General features: G+C 39.8%; 2 protein-coding genes across 6 annotated transcripts in view; one reads left to right on the top strand and one right to left on the bottom strand.

Moving 5' to 3' along the window:
• Positions 1–4,051, top strand: part of SMAP1 (small ArfGAP 1) — a 200,752-nt gene extending 196,701 nt beyond the window's left edge. For 4 of the 5 annotated variants that reach the window (XM_012471864.2, XM_012471863.3, XM_012471865.3 and 1 more), the window contains 2 exons: positions 787–1,094; positions 3,087–4,051. In XM_012471864.2, coding sequence (XP_012327287.1) covers positions 787–1,094; positions 3,087–3,221 — 443 coding nt within the window. In that variant the 3' untranslated portion in view covers positions 3,222–4,051. Of the gene's footprint in view, positions 1–786; positions 1,095–2,208; positions 3,049–3,086 lie in introns of those variants that run through there. The other variant, XM_012471867.3, reaches the window with a different exon arrangement.
• B3GAT2 (beta-1,3-glucuronyltransferase 2) overlaps positions 72–21,513 on the bottom strand; it is a 96,870-nt gene continuing 75,428 nt past the window's right edge. The window contains exons 3-4 of the mRNA XM_012471868.3: positions 4,685–4,833; positions 72–4,604 (exon numbers count right to left, since the gene is read on the bottom strand). Coding sequence (XP_012327291.1) covers positions 4,518–4,604; positions 4,685–4,833 — 236 coding nt within the window. The 3' untranslated portion in view covers positions 72–4,517. The remainder of the gene's footprint in view (positions 4,605–4,684; positions 4,834–21,513) is intronic.

The following is a 21,513-nucleotide window of genomic DNA, read 5'->3' as shown; positions in this document are numbered from 1 at the left end:
TGCTTTTGTTGTAGTTTGTACAATTATGAAGCTGAAATGAATGAGCATTAGAATTAAAAAATTAAGAGGCATTTACAGGATTCACAGAACTTTATTTGGAATTAACAAGCTGTTCATAGATCACTATCGTTTCACAAGCTTATAGAACACAGATTATCTTTGATGAATTATTGAAACTTGATTTGCATGAAGTTTATGACTGTGTACAGTATATTTTCTGTGAAGATAAGCAGGCTTGAGTTACCACACAGATTCCAAAAGATCTATGAATTTTTTTGTAATTATAACAAAATATTAGCACAAGGCTTATTGTTTACAGAGTGTTAAGATTTCAGACCATTTCCTTTAAAATAATGAGCTGCATTTCACGTATGAGCTAAAACTGTGTGGCACCCACTACATCCACTGAAGCCAGATATAGTCAGCTCTCACTTGCCTGTGTTTGGTATTGGGAGACCAGTGGTACAAGTCAGCAAAAAAAACAGTGTATGATGTCATGCTACACAGTTTGGTCTTCACAATGGAAGGTATTTTGTGTGGCTGTTGCATAGGATTTACATTTCTAAATTAAATTTACTTAGGTTAATAACTGATTTGTCTGCATTCTAGACATAACCAGCTCTCAGGGTTTAGGTGTGGGTTGGTCTGAGTAGTAGGAGCAGCCAAACTGGAATGAAAATGTTTGCTGTGAGTAGTTCAGAAAGACAGTTTCCTGTGATTATAGAGGTGAGTGCAACTACTCGTGATAGCTCTGTCTTCATTCATTTTTTTCTTTTTGTGGTGCAGGTGTGTTTATGGGACCCACAAATATACCATTTACCTCACAGGCACCAGCTGCATTTCAGGGTTTTCCATCAATGGGTGTACCTGTGGCTGCAGCTCCTGGCCTTATAGGAAACGTGATGGGGCAGAGTCCAAGCATGATGGTGGGCATGCCCATGCCCAATGGGTTTATGGGAAATGCACAAACTGGTGTGATGCCACTTCCTCAAAACGTTGTTGGCCCCCAAGGAGGAATGGTGGGACAAATGGGTGCACCCCAGAGTAAGTTTGGCCTGCCGCAAGCTCAGCAGCCCCAGTGGAGCCTCTCACAGGTAGGGGTCATTTACTTTCTAGCTTCTCTCAAATCAAAGAAACTTCTCTCAAATCAAAGAAACCAGATTTATTTTCTAAATCATTTTTTTTTAAGTCTTGAGATTTGGCAGAAAGAATTTAATAGGGATAATATGTATAAGGTCAAAAGTATCTATAAATATTATGAAGTTGTATCAGATAGACAAATGCTGTGTTATAATTCCTATTTTAGAGTATTCTGTAAAGAAAGGTTAAATGTCTTTCACTTCAAATTGTAATGTAACCCTAATGGTGAACACCCCTAATCTGTTTCCTAATGGCCAGAAATTATCTTTCTTAGGCATCATGAAAGATTTCCTTTCTGCCACCTCTGAGGTTAGCACTAAGCTTTGCCCAGCTTACTGGTGGGGCATTTTTTACAGTTCACTTAGACAACTTATCTTCATTAATAATTATTTTGGGGTCTATTATTAGAAAAAAAATCTAGTCTCATATTCTCAAAGCACTATTTTATGAGGGATCTCAGGCTATTTTTCAGGTCATATGGTTACTGCCTCATGGCTCTTTAAAAATTATTTTTGTTCAAAAACCTTTGTAAAGTTGTTATGTTTTCTTTTTACATACCCTATGATGACTTTTATGGTTAAAAAGAGTACAAAAAGATTCAGTTCCCATAAGGTATGAACAAGACATCCCCTCATATTATAAAATCCTATTTCTACCTAAGCACTAAGATACAACTTCTATTTCGGGTGCTCTGTTCTGACTTTAGCTGCACAGTAAAGGCTCTCAGATAGGTTCATGCTCCCACTCCTCTTCCTTTTATACTTCCCATTGATGTTCCTCCAGCATTTTGGCAATCTTGGTTTCTGTGTGGTCACTTACTTTACCTTTAGAGCATTCAGGGAATAGTCTATAGTGATTTCTAACATTAGCACAGTCACTACCTATCCCAATTAATTTTGCTACTACCATTTACCAGAATATAGGTAAGAGATTGGTCTCTACCCATTGGGAATCTAAAAAATTGTATGTGCTAAATGTCAGTCACATGGTCAACATGCTGAAGCACACCTAGCCCAGGAGGTTAAGGTGCTAGATGAACCAGGAAGGAGTTAACATTGGCTCTTACTTCCAAATAATGCAGAAGGGTGATGCTGTTCTTCAGCACTCCATCAGTGGAATCTACTGGCCAATGGCAAGGTGGTTAAGAGGTCCTTTAGTAGGTATGAAGATGTGATCTGCTCCTTCAGACACTTACGCCTGATTAGTGATGTAGTTCATGTTAGTGTCTTTGAAACTGTAAATAAGTTAACTGCATTAAATTAGGAACACAGTCTAACTCTGAGTGTAAGTAAGTTTTAAATCCAATCTATATGCTAAATCTTGCTTTTCCTTCTCTTATCACCAGTTTTGGAAGTAAGAGAACCACAGGGTTAAGATGCTTATATATATATATTTGACTCTAGTCTTAAAGAAAAATACATGTAATCTTATACTTTACTGCATATAATGAAAATAAATTTTAGATGTTTATGTTGGTAGATCAGCAAGAGAAATAAATGCTTTATGACCACTTTTTAAATATTTAGGAAGTATTTAGAGCCATTTAAGATTTTAACAGAATAATAGCTATCATACAAAGTTTATAGGATAACTTTAGACTATTTTACTTTCTAAAATTTTCTTACTCATTAGTAGTAAAGCACAATATCGTAGTGTAGTTGAAAGTTAGAGTAACTGACTCATTATATACCCAGATACAAATTCCAAGATTGCTTTGGTTTTTTTTTTTTTAAGTTGTGGTTAATCTTTGGGGAATTGAATCTAGAAAGTAGATAAATAGGGAACAAAGTAGCTATTTAAGAAATGTTTGTACGTCACTTTGCTTTTATTCCAGTGCTTGGACTAGTTTTCACATTAATAAAAAAAATGACCAGTTGTGTAGCTAAAGAAATAAGAATTAAAAATAAAGTAAGCCTCTTGAACTAAGCCTTTTGTGTGTTTCACAGATGAATCAACAGATGGCTGGCATGAGTATCAGTAGTGCAACCCCTACTGCGGGTTTTGGCCAGCCCCCCAGCACAACAGCAGGATGGTCTGGAAGCTCATCAGGTCAGACTCTCAGCACACAACTATGGAAATAAAAACTGCAATACAAGTTTCATCCAGAACTACCACCTGACATTCCTTGCTAAAATGCATCTAGTTCCCCTGTTTATTCATATACATATTTTTTTTCTTTTTACCCATTTGTTCATATTAAGAATGATCTGATTGACCGTATTGGTCTGTACTGATTAAATTTGATGTGGTGAAAAGCAGGTTGATAAACCATTTTATGTCAAGGGCAGCTTTGTTCATATTTCCCATGATTTCATATACTGCATTACTTAAGAAGCTGCTCAGTCAACTTGCAAAATCAGTTTTCCTCTCAATAAAATTATAGCTCTAATGTTTGCATATAAGGGAAGTAGTTATCATGTTAGTAATACCTCTAACAGTAAAAACCCCATCCCCAAATTAGCCAGTAATCTTGTAGGAAGGTACTGTATGATCAAATGTTTAATCATATAAATAGAATGTAAATGTCTCACTGAGCACTGTTTTCTAGTGTATCAAAAATTCTTTTATTTCATCATTCACTTCACCGTGCTGTTGTTATGATGTGCTTAACAGGGAACGTGGTTAGTGAAAGGAAGATAAACCTGGATGTTACTCCAAAACTTAGTTTAATGAATGTTTAAAGAATTCAAATTTTATCTGCCTTTCTTGTAATTTGGATCTCTTCTTAATGTACATAGTGCTAACATGAAGACCTTTTTCTGCACTATATGCAAACAGGGTAACTAAAACAAAGCCACTTTGAATCCTTGAAGGTATATCCAGGTTTATGACAGTAATTGTGTTTACATTTTATGGTGCCTAGTATTGATAAAATGTTATTTCCCTATATTAAACAGATGAATCATAGACATTTTCATTTGTGGGTTTTTTATTTCCTATGATGTATACTGCCACTAACCTTCCAAAAATTAATGTTGCAAGGTCAGGAATCAGGAATGTTTACCTGATAAAATACTTGTCTGTTTTTAAAACCTGTTCAGGTCTAATTATAAGGGAAAATTGGAGAAAAATAAAAAATATATAAGATACTCAGAGTGGTATCTTGCAGTATCAGTACTGTACAAAAATCTTCCAATTTAGTTGTAGAGGAAACATGCAGAACAAATGAAGACAAAACATACATTTTGTACCATCCAGTTAGCTTATGTTAACTGACAAGCTCCATGTAAACAAATGTCCATCAGATGACAAGAAAGGCTGTTGTACTGAAGTAAAACAAACAGACAATACCTGAATGCTCTGCAGCCTCAACCCCAAACATCCTCTTCCGTATGGATCCACTGGCTGGGCCAAACTGTACCAGTTGCTACTTCAATTTATACCTCAATTTTCACTGTATCCAGGTGGTACTTTGGCTCGTTGGCTAGATTAACCTTCTCTGTCCGAGTGTGCCACACGAGAACCTGAAGGGGAGGGAAACAGCTTGGGTAGCACATTCTTGATGCTGACGCTTGAGGTCAGGCAGCACAAGTGAAATGAATACCTTAGTGCAGTTATTTGCTTTCGGTTCCAGTTCTTCCACCGTTGTTATCTGTTTGAGAAAATCAGATTCTTGCATCCCTGGCTGGGATCCACGACGCTTAAATACAGCTTTTGGATTGGACAAGATGACCTGAAGACTTACAGCAAATCCTTTACAAAGTAAAAAAAAAAAAAAAAAAACAACAAACTTTAAAATACTGGTGTGCTGCTTTTTTTCTGTATAATTTTGGTGACATCAAAAACAATTTTAAAAATACCTACTGTGTGTCAGGTCTTGGTTTACAAAGTTGAACAGGAATATTACCTGTATTACAGTCTCAAAGGAAAATCAATCATTACAATATTGTACATTCCGTATAGGGATGTGCATAGGAGCATCTATGCGAAATATGAAGGTTAGTCTGTTTAAGGGTGGATAATATTTTTGGTGGAGAGATCCAAGATGGCCAAGTAGGAGAGCTCTGGATTGCGGCTCCCAGCGAGAGCGTGGAGGGTGAGTGGTCACTGCATTTCCAGACAGATTTTTATTGCCCACAGACCAGGAGATTCCTGGGCAGAGGAGCACCACGGGTTTCCAGCATGGCTGTTTTGGCTGGTGTGGCGGGTTGCCGCACAAAAAAAATCACACAGGTCCAGGTGCTGTTTCAGCTGGCAACTGGAGTGCCCATTCGACTGATAAAAAGGGGACTGAAACAGGGAGCCAGGCCAGGAGATTCCCAGGCAGAAAAGTGCCACAAGTCTGCAGCGTGGCTGTTTCAGCTGGCACAGTGGGTGTCCGCACAAAAATTCACACAAATCTGGGCGCCTTTTCAACTGGTGACTGGTATGCCTGGGAGACAGAGTCACTCGTTCAACTGATAAAAAGGGGACTGAGGCAGGGAGCCAGGTGATCAGGTTCAGCCAGTCCCACCCCCACAAAGACCAGCAATCTGAAACAGTCTGGATTGAGAGTTTCGTAACAAGCACACCTGAACCCAGGACAGCTCTGTGGGGGAGGGCATCCACCATTACCAAGGCAGTCCGCCACTACTGAGGTAGCTTGCCATTGCCGAGGCAGTCCACCATTACAGAGGTGGGCCCCATTGCCTAGGCAGTTCTAACTATACCCCTATAAACAGGACTGCAGGGAAGTTCACATGGCAGCTGGGTGGAGCCCACAGCTGCTCAGCAATACCTCTGCTGGCAGACTGTGACTAGGCTGCCTCCTTACTGGGCAGTGTATCCCTGAAAAGCAGCAGCACAACAGAAACATAAATAAAGCCCTACCTTCCCGGGACAGAGCACCTGGGAAAAAAAAAAAGGCGGTTGAGTTCTGCTGCAGCAGACTTAAACGTACTGCCCAGCAGCTCTGAATGGAACAACAGAGCTCACAGCTCACCACTTGAGCTCCTATAAGGATGGACTGTCTCCTCAAGCAGCTCCCTGACCCCCGTATATCCAAAGAGTCACTTCATAAAGGAGAGCTCAGACTGACATCTGGCAGGTATCTTTCTGAGATAAAGATAGCAGAAGAAGAAACTGGCAGCAACCCTTACTGTTCTTCAGCAGCTGCAGGTGATCCCCAGGCAAGCAGGGCCTAGAGTGGACCTGAGCAATCCTATAGCAGAGGGGCCTGACTGTTAGAAGGAAAACTAAGAAACAGAAATAACTTCATCATCAAATAGGATGTCCACTCAGAGACCCCATTGGAAAGTCACCAACTACAAAGACCACAGGTGAATCCACAAAGATGGGAAGAAATCAGCGCAAAAAGGATGAAAACAGCCAAAACCAGAATGCCTCTCCTCCTCCAAGGGATCACAACTCCTCACCAGCAAGGGAACAAGGCTGGATGGAGAATGAGTCTGATGAATTGACAGAAACAGGCTTCAGAAGGTGGGTAATAAGAAACTTCTCTGAGCTAAAAGAACATGTTCTAAACCAATGCAAAGAAACTAAGAACCTTGAAAAAACGTTTGATGAAATGCTAACAAGAATAAACAGCTTAGAGAGGAATATAAATGAATTGATGGAGCTGAAAAACAACATGAGAACTTCATGAAGCATACACAAGTTTCAATAGCTGAATTGACCAAGCAGAAGAAAGGATATCAGAGATTGAAGATCAACTCAATGAAATAAAACGAGAAGGTAAGATTAGAGAAAAAAGTAAAAAGAAACGAACAAAGCCTCCAAGAAATATGGGATTATGTGAAAAGACCGAATCTACATTTGATAGGTGTACCTGAATGTGACAGAGAGAATGAATCCAAGCTGGAAAACACTCTTCAGGATATTATCCAGGAAAACTTCCCCAACCTAGCAAGGCAGACAAATATTCAAGTCCAGGAAATACAGAGAACACCACAAAGATATTCCTCAAGAAGAGCAACCCCAAGGCACATAATCGTCAGATTCACCAGGGTTGAAATGCAGGAGAAGATGCTAAGGGCAGCCAGAGAGAAAGGCAGGGTTACCCACAAAGGAAGCCCATCAGACTCAGAGCAAATCTCTCAGCAGAAACCCTACAAGCCAGAAGAGAGTGGGGACCAACATTCACCATCCTTAAATAAAAGAACTTTCAACCTAGAATTTCATATCCAGCCAAAGTAAGTTTCATAAGCAAAGGAGAAATAAAATCCTTTATGAACAAGCAATTACTGAGAGGTTTCATCACCACCAGGCCTACTTTACAGGAGCTCCTGAAAGAAGCATTAAACATAGAAAGGAACAACCAGTACCAGCCACTCCAAAAACATACCAAATGGTAAAGAACATCAACACAATGAAGAAACTACACCAACTAACTGGCAAAACAACCAGCTAGCATCAAAATGGCAGGATCAAATTCACACATAACAATATTAACCCTAAATGTAAATGGGCTAAATGCCCCAATCAAAAGACACAGACTGGCAAATTGGATAAAAAGTCAAAACCCATAGGTGTGCTGTATCCAGGAAACTCATCTCACATGCAAGGATACACATAGGCTCAAAGGGATGGAGGAAGATTTACCAAGCAAACGGAGAGCAAAAAAAAAAGCAGGAGTTGCAATCCTAGTCTCTGATAAAATGTACTTTAAACCAACAAAGATCAAAAGAGACAAGGATATTACCTAATGGTAAAAGGATCAATGCAACAAGAACAGCTGATGATCCTAAATATATATGCATCCAATACAGGAGCACCCAGATACATAAACCAAGTTCTTAACGACCTACAAAGACACTTACACTCCCACACAATAATAGTGGGAGACTTTAACACTCCACTGTCAATATTAGATCAACAAGACAGAAAATTAACAAGGATATCCAGGACTTGAACTCAGACCTGGACCAAGCAAACCTAATAGACATTTACAGAACTCTCCACCCCAAATCCACAGAATATACATTCTTCTCAGCACCACATCACACCTACTCTAAAATTGACTACATAATTGGAAGTAAATCACTCCTCAGCAAATGCAAAAAACGGAAATCATAACAGTCTCTCAGACCACAGTGCAATCAAGTTAGAACTCAGAATTCCGAAACTAACTCAGAACCACACAGCTTCATGGAAACTGAACGACTGGCTCTTGAATGCTGACTGGATAAACAATGAAATGAAGGCAGAAATAAAGACGTTCTTTAAAATCAATGGGAACAAAGACAAAATACCACAATCTCTGGGATACATTTAAAGCAGTGTCTAGAGGAAAATATATAGCAATAAATGCCCACATGAAAAGCAAGGAAAGATCTAAAATCAACACCCTATCATCAAAATTGAAAGAGCTAGAGGTGCAAGATCAATAAAACTCAAAACCTAGCAGAAGACAAGAAATAACTAAGATCAGAGCAGAACTGAAGGAGACACACACACAAAAAATCCTTCAAAAAATAAATCCAGGAGCTGGTTTTTGAAAAGATCAACAAAACAGACCACTAGCCAGATTAATAAAGAAAAGAGAGAAGAATAGAATAGATGCAATAAAAAACGATAAAGGGGATATCACCACAGATTCCACAGAAATACAAACCACCATCAGACATTACTACAAACAACTCTATGCACATAAACCAGTAAACCTGGAATAAATGGATAAATTCCTGGACACTTGCATCTTCCCAAGCCTAAACCAGGAAGAAGTCAAAACCCCGAATAGACCAATAACAAGGTCTGAAATTGACGCAGCAATTAAGAGCCTACCCACTAAAAAGCCCAGGTCCAGATAGGTTCACAGCTGAATTCTACCAGACATACAAAGAGGAGCTGGTACCACTCCTTCTGAAACTATTCCTAACAATCCAAAAAGAGGGAATCCTTCCCAAATCATTTTATGAGACCAACAACATCCCGATACCAAAACCTGGCAGAGACTCAACAAGAAAAGAAAACTTCAGGCCAATATCCATGATGAACATAGATGCAAAAATCTTCAATAAAATACTGGCAAGCCGATTGCAACAGCACATCAAAAAGCTTATCCATCATGATCAAGTAGGCTTCATCCCGGGGATGCAAGCCTAGTTCAACATACTCAAGTCTATAAACGTAATTCACCACATAAACAGAACCAGAGACAAAAACCACATGATTATCTCAATAGATGCGGAGAAGGCCTTTGACAAAATTCAACAGCCCTTTATGCTAAAAACTCTCTATAAACTAGGTATTGACGGAATGTATCTCAAAATAATAAAAGCTACTTATGACAAACCCACAGCCAATATCATACTGAATAGGCAAAAACTGGAAGCATTCCCTTTGAAATCTGGCACTAGACAAAGATACTCTCTGTCACCACTCATATTCAATACAGTATTGGAAGCTCTTGCCAGAGCAATCGGGCAAAAAAAAAAAAGAAAGAAAAGGTATTCACTTAGGAAAGGAGGAAGTCAAATTGTCTCTATTTGCAGAGGACATGATTGTATATTTAGAAGACCCTATCCTCTCAGCCCAAAATCTCCTGAAACTGATAAACAACTTCAGCAAAGTCTCAGGATACAAAATCAATGTGAAAAAATCACAAGCATTCCTATACACCAATAACAGACTTAAAGAGAGCCAAATCTAGAACAAACTGCCATTCACAATTGCTACAAAGAAAATAAAATACCTAGGAATACAACTAATAAATAATGTAAAGGATCTCTTCAAGTAGAACTACAAACCACTGCTCAATGAAATAAGAGAGGATACAAACAGATGGAGAAACATTCCATGTTCATGGTTAGGAAGAATCAATATCGTGAAAATGTCCACACTGCCCAAAGTAATTTATAGATTCAGCGCTATCCCCATGAAGCTACCAATGACCTTCTTCACAGAACTGGAAAAAACCACCTTAAACTTCATATGGAACCAAAAGAGAGCCCGCATAGCCAAGTCAACTCTAAGCAAAAAGAACAAAACTGGAGGCATCACGCTACCTGACTTCAAACTATATTACAAGGCTATAGTAATCAAAACAGCATGGTACTAGTACAAAAACAGAGATATAGACCAATGGAACAGAACAGAGGCCTCAGAGCCAATGCCACACATCTACGACCATCTGATCTTTGACAAACCTCACAAAAACAATCAATGGGGAAAGGATTCCCTGTTTAATAAATGGTGCTGGGAAAACTAGCTAGCCATGTGCAGAAAGCAGAAACTGGACCCCTTCCTGACACCTTACACTAAAATTAACTCCAGATGGATTAAAGACTTAAACATAAAACCTAACACCATAAAAACCCTAGAAGAAAATCTAGGCAAAACCGTTCAGGACAGGCATAGGCAAGGACTTCATGACTAAAACACCCAAAGCATTGGCCACAAAAGCCAAAATAGACAAATGGGACCTAATCAAATGCCACAGCTTCTGCACAGCAAAAGAAACAGTCATTAGAGTGAATCGGCAACCAACAGAGTGGGAAAAAATTTTTGCAATCTGCCCATCTGACAAAGGGCTGATATCCAGAATCTACAAAGAACTAAAACAGATTTACAAGAAACAAACCCATTGAAAAGTGGGCAAAGGACATGAACAGACACTTTACAAAAGAAGACATATATGAGGCCAAGAAACATGAAAAAATGCTCATCACTTCTGGTCATTTGAGAAATGCAAATCAAAACTACATTGAGGTACCACCTCACACCAGTTAGAATGTCGATCATTAAAAAATCCTGAGACGACAGATGCTGGAGAGGATGTGGAGAAATAGGAACACTTTTACACTGTTGGTGGGAGTGTAAACTAGTTCAACCATTGTGGAAGACAGTGTGGCGATTCCTCAAGGACCTAGAAATAGAAATTCCATTTGACCCAGCAATCCCATTACTGGGTATATATCCAAAGGATTATAAATCATTCTACTATAAAGACACATGCACACGAATGTTCATTGCAGCACTGTTCACAATAGCAAAGACTTGGACCCAACCCAAATGCTCATCGATGATAGACTGGACAGGGAAAATGTGGCACATATACACCATGGAATACTGTGCAGCCATAAAAAATGATGAGTTCGTTCCCTTTGTAGGGACATGGATGAACCTGGAAACCATCATTCTCAGCAAACTGACACAAGAACAGAAAATCAAACACCGCATGTTCTCACTCATAGGCGGGTGTTGAACAATGAGAACACATGGACACAGGGAGGGGAGCATCACACACTGAGGACTGTTGGGGTGAACTAGGGGAGGGACAGTGGGGGGTGGGGAGTTGGGGGGGAGGGATAACATGGGGAGAAAGACAGCAAACCACATTGCCATGTATGTACCTATGCAACAATCCTGTATGTTCTTCACATGTACCCCAAAACCTAAAATGCAATAAAATATATACATATATATATATAAAAAGAAAATAAAGGGTGAATTTTATAAGCTGCTGTTTCACAGTGGTCATCAACACCCCCACATTTCCTACTCTAGGAATAACTAGGAACTAAATGCAACTGAAAAACATACATACTTGCCTTAACTACACTTGGGGTATTAGACCACATGCCCAGCTCTCCTGCCTGCCCTGTAATATTAATTATGTATGCTTCCTTAAATTCAGCACTGCTTGGATTCACTGCATTTAGAAGAGAGAGCAACAGAAGTAAAGCCAGTTAGCTAGAGAATAATACCTAATTTTTAATCATCTGGTTTATATATCTAATTTGGTTCAACCTAAAAAGGCTATGTGGGGCAGAAATCAGTGCAGGAGGTAACAGGTCACTTGATAACCAAAAATAAATAAGTGCAAATTGTCTTCAATGGTTTGTTCATATGAAAAATCATTACTGACTGGGCAGTGTCTCACATCTGTCATCTCAGCACTTTGGAAGGCCAACGCAGAAGGATCCCTTGAGCCCAGGAGTTCAAGACCAGCCTGGGCAACATAATAAAACCCTGTATCTTATTAGCCGGGTATTGTGGTGTGTGCCTGTAGTCCCGGCTACTTGAAAGGCTGAGGTGGAAGGACTGCTTGAGCCTGTGAGGTTGTGGCTGCAGTGAGCTAGGACTGTGCCACTGCAACTCCAGCCTGGGCAACAGAATGAGACCCTGTCTCAAAGAAAAAACAATCAGTACTTAATCTGTAATTTAACAAACTGTTTAAAGCTCAGCCATTAAAGCACTCTACAATTGTTTTTGCCATCTCAGCAAGTAATAATTGTTTTGAAGTTCTGAAGCCCTGGACTTTGTTTTCCTTAGTGACTAAGGTGATATTCTCAAGTCAGCCACCCTCCCAGAGCTGACGCTCCAACGACCAACTCTCAGGAACATTTCTCAGCAACTTTTTGCCCTTCTCTATGTTAAATGAATTGATTTATGATTCCATTTGCAAAGTACTACTAAATGATACCAGGTGGTAACGGAGGAGCTACGAGAACACCACAACTACCATCCTCGCCAGATGCCAGACTGGGCCAGTCTCCTGTTCCAGACCCTGCTGCGTTTTGGAGAAAAATTAACACTAAGCCACTTACAAACACAACATGGTACAGCAGGTGCTAAGTGAAGCAGAACAAAGAATCATAGAGCATTAGCTGTAGGACTAGCCCTAGTATCTTCCTCCAACCCTAAAGGGAGGGAGGTGGCACATTGTAGCAGCGAATACTGGATTTGGAATTTGTTTTTGCCTAGGTCCCTGCCCTTGGGACACTGGGCCAACTCACCTAACCTTTCCTGATTCTCTAACTTCCCCATTTCTTTATCTGCAAGAGAAGTGTAACACTTCAACTCAGTGTCTGATGAAAAACTGAGGTATGGAAAGACTGCACTGACCGCAAAGCACTGTTGAAAGATATCGCAATATATAAAATACCATTGTCAGTTTGATCATGAGGGGCAGGTGATACCAGCCACCATTTATGGCTGAAAGAATACTGGTTGATAGGTTTAAAAGGCTTAGAAAAGTTCCAGGTAGCAGAGCCAGGACACGTACATGTGACACCACTCTGGTAACAAGTCCGAAGCCTTCCTCAGACACAACTAGGACAACCATCAGACTCCTCAGCAAAAGCAAAAGCAAAAGGTTCAAGTTAATACATAAAATGCCCTTTCCAACAGGTCAGATCAGATTTTAGTGTTAAAAGATTTCTTGCTTTTTTCCATATGCTTATAAATAAGCTTTATCTTATTATTATTTTTTTTAATCCAGATGAGAGCCTGCCCTTCTCAGTCAAAATGAAACTCCTGATATATTCTTCACATGGTTTCAGGGTACTGGTTGTATTTCCCCATTCTCTCAAAAACATGGGATCCAAATTATGCAGAGGTAATTTTTGGAAATGATACAGAGCCACCTGGATCTGATTTCCTTCATTTTCCCCTAAGACGTCAACACATTCATCATCGTGATCACTGAAGGATTCAGATTGAATTTTTTATTGCTTTCCTTAGATCCTTCCAGGTCTTCACACAGAATTACATGGCAAAATCTACAATTTAGGCAAAATTGACAGCCAGTCGTGAAGCTATTCATCATTTTACTGCAAGGCTCCCTTTCCTGTTTTCACTGGAGAATGGTGTGCACCTGGAAGGCCAGCACCCTGGAGACAGCGTGTGGCTCACCACAGTACCCAAGTGTTTTTCTATTCTCTAATACAAATGAGTTGGGGGAGTACAATTAAGATGCCCCTCAATCAGCCACCTCAATTTCCTTTGCTCAGTGATCTCCTGAAAGGAAGCAGGTCACAGCTGGCAGGAGAGACTGCACGTTACCTAGGCCAACCCCTGGGTTGCTTTTGGGGAATCTGACCTGCTGTGAAGCTGGGGGCAGAGTTTTGAGTTCTTCCCCCTGAAATCACAGTAAAGGGTTTTTAGCTCCTACACCATTGATTCTCAACCTAAGATGTTGTCTTGGGTTTTCCTCAATTCCAAGTATTTATACTTCAAGTATTATATATTTCCTTTTTTAGTGATATTAGTTATCTTTAAAGATGCTGCAGTTACTTTTGAGATGCTTACAAAAACCATGGGAGTAAAGATTTACTGCCCTGGTCAGCTGAGTAAAAAAAATTCAAATAAAAATGATTTTTCACTGTGAAGGCAGGATTTCCTGTTTGCTTCAGCAGAGCTAGGTGGGAGGATACACAGTCACCCTCTGTATCTGCAGGTTCTGCATCTGCAGATTCAACTGACCTAAGACTGAAAATATCTGAAAATAAAACAATAAAAAGTAACAATACAACAATAAGAAATAATAGGAGGGGTTTTGTTGTTGTTGTTGTTGTTTTGAGACAGAGTTTCACTCTTCCACTCAGGCTGGAATGAATCTCAGCTCACTGCAACCTACGCCTCCCAGATTCAAGTGATTCTCCTGCCTCAGCCTCCTGAGTAGCTGGTACTACAGGCGTATGCCTGGCTGATTTTGTATTTTTAGCAGAGACAGGGTTTCACTATGTTGGCTAGGCTGGTCTTGAACTCCTGACTTCAAATTGTCCACCCCTCCTCAGCCTCCCAAAGTGCTGGGATTCAGGTGTGGCCCACCATGCCTGGCCAAAATAATATAAGATTTAAATCTATAGTTTTAAATCCCACCTTTGTATGGGATTTGCATTGTATTAGGTAAGTAATCTAAAGATGATTTAAAGTACGCAGGAGGATGTGCCTAGGTTATATGTAAACACTGTGCCATTTTATATCAGAGATTTGAGCATCCATGGATTTTGGTATTGGTAGGAGTCCTGAAACCAATTCCCTATGGCTACTCAGTAATAACTATTCCCTCTCAGGCAGAGGTGTAGGGCCTTCCTCAATATATGCTTACTGATTACTGAGTAGAAAATCTGTAAGACATTCGAAGTCTAACAAGCTATTTCCATTTCTGGACAAAATTGCAATAGGGACTGGTTCTTCCCCACTTGTTTTAAGTAACTAAAAAACAGACAAAATATTTGAAAAAAGTTTGCAGACACTGGAAAAGAGGCACATGAGACAGAGATTTCTGAGAAAAGAGGACTGTGACCCCGCCTGAAGTATGCTTTCAGGCTACAACACAGGGAGGGGAACCGGAAAGCTCTGTAGTCTCCTTGAGTTGAGGAAACAACTGAGAATTTGAGGCGGCCACGACTGCTAGGATATGCAGGGTGAAGTACTGGAGAGGGAAGAACTCTGCTGATCTGTAGAGGGCGCTCCTCAAATCATCAACTGAGTATGACCAGCAAACATTCACACAACTACCTCAGGCCAGTGAATCAATTACTGGAGCTTATTCAGGGCTGGGAATAGTTCCCATTCTCAGTAGCCAGAGTGGAGCTACCTAGTAACAGCTGGGGCACCTGGAAGTACTTGGAAGGTGATCCTGCCTGTTGGAAGGTCAAATTCATTAGCCCTAAACAAAAGTCTGAGATGGCTTAGCCTAACAAACTTCAAAAGCAAGCCTGGAAAGGACCAAAATGTTTCCAAGTTAACCTATTGTGTCCCAGTACAAAGCCCAAGAATATTTACGTATGTATTTATAATATAGTATAACATTACATATACATGTGTTTTTATGTATGGTTGTGTGTATACATATGTATCTCTCTCATCCAGTATCTAGCAACACAAAATTCAAAACACTTGATGCCAAAGTCATCTCAGTGATGAAAAATACAATGTCTGAGACGAAAAGTACATTGGATGGGCTTAGCAGCAGAGGAGACACTGTAGAATAAAAGATGAGTAAACTAGAACACACGATGATAAAAACTACCAAAATGAAACAGAAAAGTTAAGACCAACACACACACATGGTACAGAGTCACAGGAAAAAAGTGAAAGGTGAATGAATGAATGAATGAGGGAGACAGCAAAAAAAATGTGAAGAAATGACGACTGAAAAATTTACAAACTTGAAAAATCAGGAGAGATACGTAAGACTTAAATAACATTCTCAATCAACTAGGCCTAACTGATATTTATAGAACACTCCACCCAACAACAGCAGAACTCTGTTTTTTAAAGTACACATAGAACATTATCAAGATAGTTAGACCATAGTCTGGACCATAAATCAAGTCTCAATACATTTAAAAGAATTTCAATTGTAGGCCAGGCACAGTGGCTCACGCCTGTACTCCCAGTACTTTGGGAGGTCAAGGCAGGTGGATCACCTGAGGTCAGGAGTTCGAGACCAGCCTGACCAACATGGAGAAACCCTGTCTCTACTAAAAATACAAAATTAGCCAGGTCAGGCATGGTGGTGCATGCCTATGATCCCAGCTACCCGGGAGGCTGGGGCAGGAGAGTTGCTTGAATTGGGAGGCAGAGGTTGCAGTGAGCCGAGAGTGCACCATTACACTCCAGCTTGGATGACAAGAGCGAAACTCTGTCTCAAAGAAAATAACAAAACGAAAAGAATGTAATTGTACAAAGTATGTTTTCTGACTACAGTGGAATTAAAACAGAGATCAGTAATACAAAGATCTGGAAAATATCCCAAATATTTGGAAACTAAACGACACAATTCTAAGCAAAATGCAAACCAAAGAAGAAATCAAAGGGAAATTATAAAGTGGTTAACTGAATGAAAATGAAAACAAGACATATCAGAATGTGTAGGATACAGCTAAAGGGGTGCTTAGATGGGAAATTATTTTTAGAAAACATTAAGCACTTACTGGATAAGAAAGGTCCGAATTCAATAACCTAAGCTTCTACCTTTACAAACTATAAAAAGAAAGTAAATGAAGCCCAAAGTAAATGGAAAAAAGTACTATACTAATAAATATAAAAGCAGAAACCACTAAAGTAGAAATAGAAAACAACTGAGAAGTGAAATAAAAACCTAGTCATTTGGGGGAAAAAAAGTTAATAAAATTGATAAACTCTACACATACTTATCAGGAAAAAGAGATGATACAAATTGCCAATCTCAGAAATGAAAGAGAGAGGTCCTACAAACCTTAAAGTGATAATAAGGGATTATGATAAGCAACTTTTTATGATAGTAAATTTGACAACTTAGATAAGAATAGAAAAATTCCCTGAAAGAAAAGCTACCAAATCTCACTCAGGAAGAAATAGATAATGTGAAACAGCCCTGTATCAAACAAATTAAGTTTATGATTAAAATCTTCTCACACACATACACACAACCCTCCAGGTTCAGAGAGCTTCACTGGTAAATTCTACTAAGTATTTAAGGAAAAAATGAAGCAATTCTACATGAATTTTTGTAAAAAATACAAAAGGAAGAAATCTTTCTCAAGTTATTCTCTGAGACCAACATTGCCGATACCAAAACCAGACAAAAACATTACAAGAAAACTACAGATTAATAATCCTCATGAACACAGAAAAATTCTTAAAATTTTAGCAAATCGAATTCAACAATAAAAAGACAATAAATCATGACCATTTGAGGATTATCTCCAGATTGCAATGTTGGTTTAAAATTTCAATATCAATCAATGTAATTCACCATATTAACACACTGAAAAAGAAAAAAATCTATCACACTAGCTGGAGAAAATACTTTGACAAAATCTAACATCTAGTCATAATGAAAAGAAGAAATAAAAGCCTCTCAGCAAACTAAGACTAGAAGTGAACTTTCTCAACTTAATAAGGGCATCTATGAGAATACCTAATGCCAACATTATACTTAATGGTGAAAGACTGAGTGTTAAATCCCTGAAGATTGGAATGAGGCAAGGGTGGCTGCTCTTGACTTTTATTCACAATGTACTGGAGATCTTGGCCATTCAAATAAGGCTACCCCCAACCCCCTCCGCCAAAAATAGGCAGAAATATTGGAAAGGAAGAAGTACAGTAAACCTCCTCTTCTCCCTTCAGCTGCAGTTAATAGCATCAGTCCTTCTACTGTGTGAGTATTAATTTAGTCTCACCTCTATAGGCTCATCCCACTACTGTATTCTCTCTTCTCCAAATAAACATAATCTAATCTCAGCAAGGCTGTTACAAATAACTATTTCCAGTTTCTAAAAGATGACTTTTGGCAACAAGATTTTTATAGTTTGGTCACAAGAAAGATACTAACAGCTTTTTCTCTGTAATAATCACTCTGGGTAGTTGTCCTAGAATACTGGGCTCTTGACACACTTCTAGTGTTACCAACAGCTATCAGATAATTTCAAAATCCTCTCTTTCCCCTCACTTTAAACAAGAAAAAGAGATTTCAACTTTCAAATTAAAAAGTATATATACACAATAGTCATGGAACTTGCTGGAGAAAGATATATGTAGAACCTCCTCTAATTCTGAGCTGGCCAACTCTCCTTTCATACCCCCTCCCAGCAAAGCATACACACTGCCTTTTGGAATGTTGTGTGTTTCCATCTTTCCTGCCCACACCCCTCCCACCTTATTGTGATATAATTCATATATATTAAAACTTGTCCTTTTAAACGGTATGATTAAGGGGGGTTCAGCATATTCGTAACCCGGAACCAATTTTTGAGAAGATTTTTTTTCCCCATTGAACTGTCTTAGAACCTTTGGCAAAAATCAACTGACCATAAATTATTTATCTCTAGACTGTCAATTCTATTTCATTAATCTATATGGCTATCCTTATGTCAGTAACACACTGTATTACTGGAGTTTAGTTTTTTAAAATTGAGACAGGGTCTTCCTATGTTGTCCAAGCTGGTCTCACACTCCTGGGCTCAAGGGACACTCCTGCCTTAGCCTCTTGAGCAGCTGGGACTACTGGGGCATGTCACTCCATCTGGCAATGGTATTATTGTAGTTTTATAGTAAGTTTTCAAATTGGAAAGTACAAATCTCCCAACTTCTGCGTTCCTCACGTTCCACATGAATTTTAGGAGCAATCACCTTGTCAATTTTTACAAAAAGGGCAGCCAGAATTTTGATAAAGATTGCATTGAATCTGTAGATACATTTGGGGGAATATTGCCATTTTAGCAATATGAAGTGGTCTGATCCATAACAATATTAAGTCTTCTAACCCAAGAACATATCTTTCCACTTGTTTAGTTCTTCATTTCAGTGATATTTTATAGTTTGCAGTATATGTCACACTTTATTACTACACATTTTATTATTTGACACTATTGTGAATGAAATTTTCATGGTTTAATATTCAGATTGTTCATTGCTATTGTATGTAAATACAATTGATTTTCATATATTGATTTTGTATCAATGCAGCCTTGCTGAACTCATTTTATTAGCAATAATAGTTGGGGGTGTGTGTGTGTGTGTGCGTTCCTTAAGATTTTCTATGTAAAAGATGTCATTGGTAAATGGAGATAGTTTTAACAATGTCTTTACAATCTGGATGCCTCTTATAAGCTACAGTAAAATGGTGAATACAAATGGATAGAGGGGTCATCTTGTCTTATTCTTAATCTTTGGGAAAAAGCTTTCAGCCTGCAATGATTAGGCATGTTAGCTGTGAGTTTTTCATAGCTCTGCTTTTTGTCAAATAGATGAACATCCCTCCTATTCCTAGCTTACTGATCTGTCTCATGTCTTTATTCATGAAAGAAGGCTGAGTTTTGTCAGGTGCTTTTTCTGCATCTACTGATATAATTGTGTGGCTTTTCTTCTTTATTGTATTGATATGGTATATTACATTAATTTACTTTTATATTTTAAATAATCTTATATTCCAGGGACAAATCCTACCTGCTCATGGTGTATAATCCTTTTTATATGTTGCTCAATTCACATTACTAGTATTTTTTTAAGGACCTTTGCATCTCTATTCAAAAGGGATACAGGTCTGTGGTTTTTTTTTGTTGGGATGTCTTTGTCTGGTTTTGGTATCAGGGTAGCACTGGCTTGATAGAACGACTTCAAAAGTGTTCCCTTCAGTGGCTGGAAAGATGGCCGAATAGGAACAGCTCCAGTCTGCAGTTCCCAGTGAGATCAACACAGAAGGCAGGTGATTTCTGCATTTCCAACTGAGGCACCTGGCTCCTCTCACTGGGACTGGTCAGACAGTAGGTACAGCCCATGGAGGGTGAGCTCAAGCAAGGTGGGATGTCACCTCACCTGGAAGCACAAGGGGTTGGGGAACTCCCTCCCCTAGCCAAGGGAAGCCGTGAGGGACTGCCATAAGGAACAGTGCACTCTAGCCCAGACATTATGCTTTTCCCATGGTCTTCACAAACCTCAGACCAGGAGATTCCCTCTAGTGCCTATGCCACCAGGGCCCTGAGTTTCAAGCACAAAACTGGTGACTGTTTGGGCAGACACCAAGCTAGAAGCAGGAGTTTATTTTCATACCCCAGTGGCACCTGGAATGCCAGCAAGATGGAACCGTTCACTCACCTGGAAAGTGGCTGAAGCCAGGGAGCCAAGTGGTCTAGCTCAGGTGATCCCACCCTCACAGAGCCCAGCAAGCTAAGATCCACCAGCTTGAATTTCTCACTGCCAGCACAGCAGTCTGAAGTTGACCAGGGATGCTCAACCTTGGTGGGGGGAGAGGCATCCTCTATTACTGAGGCTCAACTAGGTAGGTGGTTTTCCCCTCACAGTGTAAACAAAGCTGCTGGGAAGTTTGAACTGGGTGGAGCTCACTGCAGCTCGGCAAAGTTGCTGTAGCCAGACTACCTCACTAGATTCCTTCTCTCTGGGCAGGACATCTCTGAAAGAAAGGCAGCAGCCCCAGTCAGGGCCTTTTAGATAAAATTCCCATCTCCCTGGGATAGAACACCTCGGGGAAGGGGCGGCTGTGGGCACAACTTTGGCAGATTAAAACATTCCTGCCTGCCAGCTCTGAACAGAGCATCAGATCACCCAGCACAGCACACAAGCTCTGCTAAAGGACAGACTGCTTCCTCAAGTGGATCCCTGACCCCAGTGCCTCCTGACTGGGAGACACCTCCTAGCAGGGATCAACAGACAGCTCACACAGGAGAGCTCCAGCTGGTATCTGGTGAGTGCCCCTCTGGGATGAAGCTTCCAGAGGAAGGAACAGACAGCAATCTTTGCTGTTCTGCAGCCTCCACTGGTGATACAGGTCTGGAGTGGACCTCCAGCAAACTCCAGCAGACCTGTAGCAGAGGGGCCTGACTGTTAGAAGAAAAACTAACAAACAGAAAGGAATAGCATCAACATCAACCAAAGGGATGTCCACACAGAAACTCCATCCAAAGCTCACCAGCATCAAAGACCAAAGGTGGATGAATCCATGCACATGAGGAAAAAACAGCACAAAAGGCTGAAAATTCCAAAAACTAGAACACCTCTTTTCCTCCAAAGGATCACAACTCCTTGCCTGCAAGGGAACAAAACTGGATGGAGAATGAGTTTGACTGATTGACAGAAGTTGGCTTCAGAAGGTGGGTAATAACAAACTCCTCTGCTCTAAGGAGCATGTGCTAACCCAGAGCAAGGAAGCTAAGAACCTTGAAAAAAAGGTCACAGGAATTGCTAACTAGAATAACCAGT

Source organism: Aotus nancymaae, unplaced genomic scaffold (assembly GCF_030222135.1).
Source record: "Aotus nancymaae isolate 86718 unplaced genomic scaffold, 86718_ANA_hifiasm-v0.15.2.pri h1tg000040l, whole genome shotgun sequence".
NCBI lineage: Eukaryota > Metazoa > Chordata > Mammalia > Primates > Aotidae > Aotus > Aotus nancymaae.
The sequence above is the reverse complement of the archived record's forward strand: the minus strand, read 5'-3'. Positions and strand labels throughout refer to the sequence as shown.